The sequence below is a fragment of the Rosa rugosa genome, chromosome 2, assembly GCF_958449725.1.
Source record: "Rosa rugosa chromosome 2, drRosRugo1.1, whole genome shotgun sequence".
In the NCBI taxonomy this organism is placed as follows: domain Eukaryota; kingdom Viridiplantae; phylum Streptophyta; class Magnoliopsida; order Rosales; family Rosaceae; genus Rosa; species Rosa rugosa.
Window position 1 is genome coordinate 55,354,503 of NC_084821.1, and position 10,185 is coordinate 55,364,687.

At 36.8% G+C, this 10,185-nt stretch overlaps 1 protein-coding gene across 4 annotated transcripts; it reads right to left on the bottom strand.

The window, feature by feature from the left end:
* Positions 1-1,049: 1,049 nt before the first annotated feature.
* LOC133728547 (uncharacterized) lies at positions 1,050-9,443 on the bottom strand. 4 transcript variants are annotated; one of them, XR_009855899.1, is made up of 14 exons: positions 9,259-9,443; positions 9,086-9,181; positions 8,912-8,995; positions 8,598-8,672; positions 8,300-8,380; positions 7,851-7,990; positions 7,103-7,303; positions 6,399-6,573; positions 5,936-6,019; positions 4,669-4,867; positions 4,332-4,537; positions 2,830-3,038; positions 1,770-1,902; positions 1,050-1,441 (listed from the first exon to the last, which is right to left on the bottom strand). XR_009855899.1 is itself a non-coding variant. In XM_062155953.1 (13 exons), exons 1-12 carry the CDS (start codon positions 9,385-9,387, stop codon positions 2,847-2,849), a joined length of 1,662 nt encoding a protein of 553 aa, XP_062011937.1. In that variant the 5' UTR covers positions 9,388-9,443; the 3' UTR covers positions 1,464-1,902; positions 2,830-2,846. The 4 variants fall into 4 exon arrangements, 3 of the variants coding, with proteins under 3 accessions (XP_062011937.1, XP_062011938.1, XP_062011939.1); XM_062155953.1 differs by lacking the exon at positions 1,050-1,441 and having other exon boundaries at positions 1,464-1,902; XM_062155954.1 differs by lacking the exons at positions 1,050-1,441; positions 1,770-1,902 and having other exon boundaries at positions 2,623-3,038.
* Positions 9,444-10,185: the final 742 nt, after the last annotated feature.

Consider the following 10,185-nt stretch of genomic DNA (forward strand, 5'->3'; position numbering starts at 1 on the left):
TGGCATTCTCTTTTTTTCTTTTTTGTTTTTAACCTAAACCCCAAAAAGACTATGTGAAATTAAATGTATTTTAGAAATTAGTTGTAGAATAAGCTGGATTACATTAATGTAGATGTAAAAGCCTCACCTTAGATGAAGGAATATGAATCTGTTCCAAAAAGAAAATAATTAAAATGCCAAAAAAAAAAATAATAATAATAAAAAAGAATGGTGAAAGATAGAGACAGAATTAGGGAGGTGAATGATGAACAAGAACATGTTCAAGGAAGGAGCATATGTTATGTGTACTTCTGTCGCATGTGTAACTATGAGATGGTAAGTAATAATTTGTTGACGCCGTAATAAAATAATCGATATGCTGGAATAAACCCCTACAACACAATCCACTTATCCACCTATATATGTTAATCCAAATGTAATATCATATTATATGATGAGTCGTTAGATTGAGAAATAGTTGATTAAGATTATTACTGAAACTTAATACAGTAAAATTCCAGGTAGAAATTTTAAAGTACGTAAATGTCAAATTTTTTTTACTGTAATATCATCTGTTAGACTATGTTAATGTTTTTTTACCAGACGATATGTTATGTACTGTTGGAAAATAAGCAATCTGAACTATGGAGGAGTGAAATCAGTAGTACATAATATGTTATGTACTGTTTCCAAGCTAATGTAGGTAGCTTAGAGCATTTGCTTTGATCAAATCTGAACAGCAACAAAATGATATACAAAAGGAAAGCCATGAAACATTTGATTAGGGCTTTGGACTAATTTAGGGAGAGTGTTTAATTTGCTAAGGTAATCTTAGAGTATAATACGATTCAATTTTACGCTTTCATTTCCCATGTTTGGTAAATTCACCTTAACAATGAGAAGAATGGATCTGCACATTGGGATCAGTGTCACTTGCAAGGTGATAGGTTAGAGCACCAGTTCTAGCAAGACCGTCAATGGCATGTCTTCTCTTTGGTACTTTGAGACCAAGTTTATCCCGAAGTACCAAAGACAACACCACCCCTAAAACACAAGTCACTGTCGGAGTTCACAATGAGAGCATCTTGTCTAAATCAATCGTTAAATTCACTTCAATTCACAAAAAGTTGTGTTCGACTCAAGTAACTAACTTTCCACACACACATAAGATGAGATCAATCGTGTACATCCCAAGCTACAAATGGACCAAACTACAGCGACGGCTATTTCCTTGTCGTTTTTTTTTCTCATACCAAAGCAAGCATTATCTAAAAGTCCCATTGTTGTTCTCTTGTGGGTTGTGAGTTGTGACCACCCAGTCAAAAGGAACTTGAAGTGAATTAAATGAAGTGAATTAATTGTCCTACTATTCCAGAAAACGACAAAAGTCAGTCAAATATTAATACGTGTCCCCTCTCACGAGCCTCCCAGTGGCTTTACTATAGCAAGTTAGCAACAACACCTGAAAAGACAATCAAACTTTGCTTATACCACTCAAACTAGTCATGTAGATTCTGTGCTTCCACACAGCTCCAAATCAATTAGTGTTTGAAACGCAGCCAGCACAGTTTCTTAACGAAAATGATTCAGCAGATGGCTGCCATATTTGTCTCTTATATCGACAAAATGCTTCGATTCCCAGATACAAGAATAGGAACAAATTATCTCCAAGGTATCACAAGGATATTCAATCTGAAATTTCTTATAGTATGGTGGATCTTCTTCAAGAAGTAATCATTCCGGGAATGGGTCAAAAACTCAAAATATGACAAAAGTGAATACAGACAAACCTGTCTTTCTCAATCCAGCTTGCCCTAGGAGACTCTATAAAGTGGGATGATGTATACAGTTAGCAAATCCTCCGAAAAATATCGTCTACATCTGCATTGCAGGATAATAAGTTCGTAGTCGTACAACAAGTTTCTGCAAAGCCAAGAGGAAGTGATTAATAATTGGGATACCAAACCATGGCAAAGCATAGCATTTTGTATGAAAAGGAGATATGCAGGCTCATCAATCCTCAAATATCTTCTTTGAGCTCATGTACAGAGATAGAGACTAATGCCCCCAACAAACAAATTAATTAAACTTGGATTAGCTGTTCTCCTTTTTTAACTTTTCTTTGTTTAAGTTTTCGCAAAGAAATGGTCAACTCAACTACAAGGTGATGGGTACTGCAACCCAATAACCAGTGCAAGAAGGTTTTGACTGCAGACAAGTTTTAGACCAAAACAAAGAACTGCACACTAGTTGTCTAGTCTTTAAATGGCACTATAGACCGAAAATACCCTTCATCTACTAATATCCTCTTCATCTTTCAAATACAGAAATAGATTCCAAAAATTACAATATCTGTCAATCCTGTGGGATTTAAGTGAGACTTGAAGCTGAAGCTGAACTATCAAGCTCTCAACATTTGTTTGAGATTTTTATTACTGAATTTAGCAAGATGCTCACTGATGCCAGCAGACTACATCTAGTTTCAGATATCAGAGGCATCTTCATCCAGAGAGTTGACAAGAGGGTTCAATCAAATTAATTGTACAGTACAGAATATTTTATTGAGAGAGCTAATTATTGATTTATAATGAAAACTAAAGTCAAGGACAACTATTAAAGTTTGAAAAATTTTCAAGACTGAAATTAGAAAATGATATGAAATCTTGAAAGAAAAGAAGTCGTCCAAAATATAAATAATTTACAAGCACATTAGACTTGTAGCAAGTTAGGTAGACAAACAGCTACTTTAGGATAACAATGCACGAGCGCATAACAGTGTTCTCTCACACACACGTGCACCATGCAATGGCATGAGAGAAGGTGGAACAGAGGGAAGACTGTATTACTTACTATATTTTATGCCAGTGTCAAATTTGTGTCAACTTTTTAGCAATAATGGCCACATTCCTTGGGGATAATGCTGGATCAAAAATAGGTAACATGACTACTTCAATTGAACTGCCTTGCTCTTGTAGGAACAATAATCTATCAAGCAAAAGTAAAGTTTCCAAAAGAGGCCCGAAAGCAGCTCGAAGAGTCCAATAAGGTCCAATAAGTTCCTGTACATAACAGCATGGTTACATCTATTCTTCAGAAAAGAAAAGAAAAGAAAAGAAAGAAAAAGTGAAAGAGCAGGCATGTCATGAAAAGAGAGTGATATGTGATATCCAGCAAATGAGGGGAAGGTAAAAGATGAAAAAAGAAGAAAATTACATACAAGCATACAACCACATATTTTGCTTAGTATTTACTATTGTCTTCTTCTTTCTTTCTTTTTTCAAGAGAAAGCATTTAATCTGTGGATCCTAGACTTCAAGTAAAGCGTAAACCATATCATTTCCATATAATCCAAGTACTATGCAAGGCTGTGTTGTTTCATACACCATGAAGACATAATTTGTAATTCTAATGGAATCCTTTCATATGCAACAAAGTAAGAATTACTTTAACCCTTACATATATGATATAACTGTCATTAAAAAAGGAAATTAAAAGGAAGAGCATCCCTACTGCAAGTCTCAATTGCCTGGACCAAGATGTCAGTACAAAGTTGATTCCGATAATATTTTACTAGACATTTAATCCAAACAATGAGATAGGGGATCTGGACTTTGTAATTTGTAATTTTTTTAATACAGTTCTCTTAGAAATTTCACTATATATTGAATCTTCAAAGCCAAAACCAACATATCCATTCTTTCATCAAAATTAATTCTGATCAAAGATATATAAAGAATCTCTACAAAATTTCCATCAATACATAAATGTGACCAGAAATCTGCAGCCAATATATGATTCTCCTGGAAACATGTAAATAGGTCCTTCCCATTGCTACAAAGCCTGGTAATCCTACAGCCAATTGGCCCTTCCCCTTGTGTACAACTTAGGCTTCCTATTGCTCTTACAAAGCCAGCAAGGCCTAAATTCGTAGCCTCCTTGGAGCCTAGCCCACCATATTTGACTAAATGCCACAGTAATATCTGCCTATGAGCCTCTCTTAATTCATAGGTCATTAGCAAGAATAACAACCCATCATTATAGATGACAAAGTAAAGTAGAAGAATGAATCCTAAAGACTCTTGCATCATCCAGATCCAGAGGCCAAATATAATACATGCGCAACATATGTAAACAGAAAGGATGTAACATTGATTCCAAAAAAAAAAAGGAGGACAAGGTAAGCAATTTAGATGATATGCATTTGGGACTTGAATATTCAAAACATTTTATCAATGGAGCTAATGAACAACCATCATTGCAAGTGCACGAGATTCCAACATGAAGTACAGATTATCATAAGTAAAGCATAAGCATCAGTGCACTTCTAGATATATGGTATGAAGGTAACATACAGCAAAAGGCTGAACTTTCTTCCATATTCCATGGAGATCTGTATCCTTCGGAGGATCAAGACCCAGGCGACATAATCCAGATAAACAGTATTTCTTAAAAAGTGGATATTTGCTAATGTGTGGAGTCCCCTCACATTGTGTGGCCTTACTAGATGAGTGTCCATTGCCTATGGCTGTCGTCTCGAACTCCATCTCAAAACTGTCATCTGTGACATATGTTTGTTTATCTAATTATATACTGCACTGTAATCAGTTCAAAAGTCCATAATGTGATGCAGCAGCTACACAATATTGGAAAGCTAAACCAGTTTCAAATTACAATTGATCATTTTGTTACCTTCTTCGATTTTTGTGGTTCTTAGGTGAGAGCCACTTTCTTTCATATTACAAGCTAATTGAGGCAATGTTGAACATGTGCTTTCTTTCGGATTCGCAGAGTCTGGAATGCCCCTTCGTTGCTGGCGACGCAAAGCCTTCCCTTGACGCCCAATGGATGGACTGGTTATCACAACTTCAGGATAATATAGACTCAAAACCTTCAGAACAAACAGTATGTTATGTATAACAGAAAGGCCTTTTATAGATAAACTCAAATAAGAAGATTGTACAGCATTCAGGAACAAACAAAATTATCATGTAGAAATGAACATGATAATGAAAACATGAATAAACAACTAAAATTTGTGTGAGGGGCATTGGAACTGATTGTAAAATCCATAAGTTTTTTTATACAAGTCCATCAATTAGTTTGAAGTGCCAAGGGAGTGCAAGCAACAAAACTAAACTTGTAACAAAATTAGAAAACTTTTCCTCCTACTTCTAATCTCTCTCTAACTTGGACGCCCAATGGATGGACTGGTTATCACAACTTCAGGATAATATAGACTCAAAACCTTCAGAACAAACAGTATGTTATGTATAACAGAAAGGCCTTTTATAGATAAACTCAAATAAGAAGATTGTACAGCATTCAGGAACAAACAAAATTATCATGTAGAAATGAACATGATAATGAAAACATGAATAAACAACTAAAATTTGTGTGAGGGGCATTGGAACTGATTGTAAAATCCATAAGTTTTTTTATACAAGTCCATCAATTAGTTTGAAGTGCCAAGGGAGTGCAAGCAACAAAACTAAACTTGTAACAAAATTAGAAAACTTTTCCTCCTACTTCTAATCTCTCTCTAACTTGGAAATAGAAACGTTTTTGTTGGGTAAAAGAATCATGAACTCGACCAGGAACTGTTAACAACTCGAGTATGTAGATACATGCATCAGAGTTTCATGCTCTGGGAAAGTTCAACAATTTTGTCAGATCCAATTACAATTTCTGCAATGCAATGCAATGCACAAAAAAGAAAAAAAAAGAAAAAATAAATAAAAATAAAACCATGCTAACCAATTTGGTTTGACATTATTCTTACCTAAACAAACCCTGGATACCATAATATTTAAGTGGTAAATATCATATTATAGTATAAACTGATGCGCAGTCTAAAAATATGTAAATGACTGTAACCAGAAAAGAATTTTTAAAGTAAATGTATAACATATTCAATACTCAAACTGCTGGCTAACTGCAAGGTCTAAATATTGCATACCATCTGAAAAGCAGAGCGGAAAGTATGCAACTCAAAATTATGGAGACCAGCATCATTTTCCAGACAACTCCATCTCTCTGCACTCTAACAAGAGAAAGCAAACATGAAGTTATGGACTCAAGCCTGAGAGAAAGAACTAACTTGCAAAAGTTCCTGGATGAATTTTGCAAATTTTTCTTAGAACTATGAGAGAACTAATGTAATATGACAGCATTAGTAATTATATTGCTTTTCCCATCAGCAAAACCTTTAAAATAGTTTGATCCTCCTTAATGTTCATTTTTCTTCATCAATTAGACTTAAGCAAAGTCCTCCCCACACCAAGAGCTGTTATTCTTTGATAAGGTGAAATGAAACCTCACTCTTTCTGAATTTCCATGTTCTTCTATGAACAAAACAAATAAAAACAAGAGAGAAAGCAAGGCAGAAAGAAGGTAATCAGAGAAACAACATATGCCCTTACTTGACAAGCAAGGTCACGCGAACTTTTCCCAAGTGACAAGCCAGCAGCTTTAACACCACAACTCATGGGAAAACCACATTGAGACCCCACATGGTTGAAACCCTCTTCAGACAATAGGTTGTAACAGCAGCCAACACTAACAACTGCTTTAACCTCTTCGCACTCCATAAAGGTCCTGTTTCAAAAAGGTACACTTATCCCTTTGCAACTAGCAGGGTATATAACATAAATGATACCATAAAATACATGGCATAAAACAAATACATCCTTTTGTTGAATGTTGTAGCCTCTGTGACAAGTTGATGATAAAGTTTTATGGTTTATGCAGAATCAGAATCGAGTAATGGAAAAGCAAAATTAGTAACTAAAGCTTAGGACAGGTGATGACTGATCGTCAGCAATTACTAAATGGTGATCATTATGGGAATCCTGATCAATTATTTCAAGAGGATGGTAGCGATTAAGAGAGTAATTCTCATATAGTGGTTTTTTTTTAATTATTGATTTTATTTTTTTATAGCAATAATAGAATGGCTAAAAATGTTGAAGGAACTTTAACTACCATAGGAGTTAAGGAATCAACTAATGTAGAAAGATTGTTTAGCTATAGTAATGGAAGAAGAAGAGTAAAGGCCTAAAGGTAACTTATGCTAAACTTATTTTAAAAGAGAGACATAAGATTCAAAGAACACTTGAGAACTCACTTGAGCATCGTCACCGAAAGATCTCCACAAGCATGAAGCCCAGCAAGAACCAATGATGTTTCACAATCTGCATTGCAGGAAGATTGTAGTACAGAGGCATTATCTTTATGCAGTGATGTATCAGCCAAAGCTTTCAACATGTCAATAGACATCACATTGCATGTGACTGTCTTAGGCACATTCAAACTCCTGTTTCCTGCTCTAACCCCCCAAAGAAAAAGCAATTTATAAGTATAAGGCTTGCAAAATGTGATACAATATGAGATATTTTGAAATAAAGCAAGAGCAAGTGATTGATGCATCCAACCTAGGCAGCCTTCTTCCCTGAACAAATCACATACTACCCAAACTATAAACTACTTAGTGACCAAAAGGATAAATTGTGAGAAATGGGAACCCCATCCCATCAAATAAATATGCCTCTTTGAGGTTTGAGATGGATACATAGTTGACCAATCATATGGTTTAAGTGATCTCTCTCTCTCCCTTGGACAAACTAGCAAAAACTTGAATAGATATAAACTCGATTAAATTTACAAACTACTTATCGGGTTATTCCACGGTATGACTTTCTAAAGAAGCTAAAAATAATTGTTCAACCCCTCAGCATGCCACATTTGTCATATGACCAACACAAAAAGATTGACTTTCTTCTATGAGAGATAATTAAAGTCCAAAAAAAAAAAAAAAAATTAATAACAAATAAAAAATAAAAACTGAGAGAGAGAGAAAAGGATATGTCCCATACGCAGATTTACGCATCTGAGCAGCATAATGTTTCTTGATTTGCTCTGCTCGTGCATTGGTAACCCTTCCATGGTGAGAGCAGGCATCAATTGCAATTACCGAATGTTGGTAGTGGAAGGAAAGTACTTGTGCAAGATACCCCTGAAAAATAATTTATTCAAAAATGGTAAATTAGTTCAGACCAAGTACTACTACCATCATATTTAAGGGGGGGGGGGGGGGGGGGGGGGAGGAGCAGAAGCACTTCCTACCATTACTTTCTGATTAATTCAAATTTCTAATCTATCTTGGAGAAAAGAAACATCTTTCTTTCAGCCAAAGGAAGTAGGGAGACGTGAACCTACTGTTAGGATAAAGTTGACCAAGTCAAGTTTAGCCATTTGGTCATAAGGGAAACAGAATGAACACACACACACACAACAAATGAAATGTATAATAAAGCAGGACTACCTGACCAGCACCAACATCAATTATTGCGTGAGCACCAATGGTGTTTGCAACTGAATTGACAACAGCAGAAAGAACTTCTACCTGCACATACCAGGACCATTTATTAATGAAGTATCCCTACACAATCACTGATCAGATGGAAAAAAGAAGGATTGAAATCACAAACTCCAGTCTAGGAATCGAACACCAAGATCAACGAACGAATTCATCATTAATCAATGCTTCGAAAACGCATAAGGAGCATTATAAAAGGGGTAAAAGAAAGGACAAGGTTCAAAAAAAAAATGCCGAGACTCACTTCATGTTTCTTCTTCGAATTCATGCCCGTCGAAAGAACACTGTTGAGTGAAGTCATGCTCATTCCAGGCAATACCTGTCATTTCAAAAACGAGTATACCATAAGGAAACGATATAAATTTTCACTCTTCCAAAATACATCTTTCCACTGATTCAATCTCTCATTACTCCAACCATACTGCATTACTGCGAGATCATTTTTCACCCTGTGTATCTCCCATTTTAACACAACTATCATGAACTTTTCGGATTTTATAGTTTCCTGTATACACAATCATACTAAAACCAAATGCGAACTCAAATTCAAGACCATACCGCCTGCAAGTCGGCCTGCTGTCGAGGAAGCGCAAGAGACCTCAAAGTAACAATAAATTCCTTCAGCGAAGCCGGCCAGTGATCCTAACCACAAATTCAAATTCAAATTCAAATGCAGCTCAAATTCATTTCCTTCCTTCTAATTTTAGAACAAGCAAGCAATCAAAAGAGTACCTGCACCACTCCGCAAGGAATTTGGAGCAGATTTTCGACTGCTTCCTCCCGTAAGCAATCCATCCATTCCTCATCAATCGCCTCCCACAGTCTATCCTGCAAAATAAAAATAAAATCAGTACACTTATTTTGATTTGCGGTAGAAATAGAATCTCTAAAGAGCGAGAAGGAACCTTGAAGAAATTGACGACGTGAGCGTTGGTCAAGAAAGAGAAGGGTTTTATGAAGTCGACGATGGCGTTGATCCATGCCAGGGTCTGGCTGGCAGTCTCGCACGAGTAGTTGCTGCTATTGCTGCACATTGCACAGGCCTGAGTACTACTAACACTAGGAACCGACTGGCCCAATATGAATGAGAAAAATTCTAACCGCAGTATCTTTCTGACCGAAAGGACCGCCCTATTGTATTTTTTTTTTTTTTTTTTTTCTGTCCATAAAATACCGATAACCCGAAACCCGGTGTGTGGATCCGAACTACGAAGTAAGGCTTTCTGTAACGATATATAGGATTCGAGAAACTCTAGCAAAGGAACATAATCGTGAAGGGTTTCGAATGCTTAATTAGACCACATAAGAGTAAATCAATGTAGGACGTACGTTGATTGCTAATTAGTAGATGTTACAACGTTTCCTCACTTTCTTCACATGTTATAGAGTGGATTATATATTCTTTTTGATTGTGTTAAGAGCTAAGGGTTTGAATTTGAAGAGCACCGAGAAAACAGGAGAGAAAGCTAGGGTTTGGAAAGAGCGAAGGAGAGTTTGACGCTCGTCCGGCGGCGCCTTCTCGTCGATCGTGGCTTCCCGCCTCAGCGACGTATGGCAGGTGTTGTCGGACGGGAGATGGGGGCTTTGTCTTCTCTTTGTTGGTCTGGGCTTTGCATGCTTCTTCTCTACTCTCAGGCAGAGGCGCAGGCGTGGAGGGGGAATTCGGCAGCGGTGCAGGCTTGGAGCAAGGGGCCAGAGGCCAGATCGTGGCGGCGGCATGCCATGGATCGTATGGCGCTGGTCTCTGTTCGGAGGTTGGTCGCTCAGCGATGTTTGCAGAGGTGGGTTCGGGCTCCCAAGCGGATGGACACAGATGAGTGGAGCGATTTCAT

Coding starts and splice junctions, on each gene's coding strand:
- LOC133728547 (XM_062155953.1), bottom strand. CDS start 9,387: ATGTGCAGCAATAGCAGCAACTACTCGTGCGAGACTGCCAGCCAGACC. Junction 8,996..9,085: donor TTCCTTGCGGAGTGGTGCAG/GTACTCTTTTGA, acceptor ATTTGTGGTTAG/GATCACTGGCCGGCTTCGCT. Junction 6,020..6,398: donor CGCGTGACCTTGCTTGTCAA/GTAAGGGCATAT, acceptor TTCTCTTGTTAG/AGTGCAGAGAGATGGAGTTG.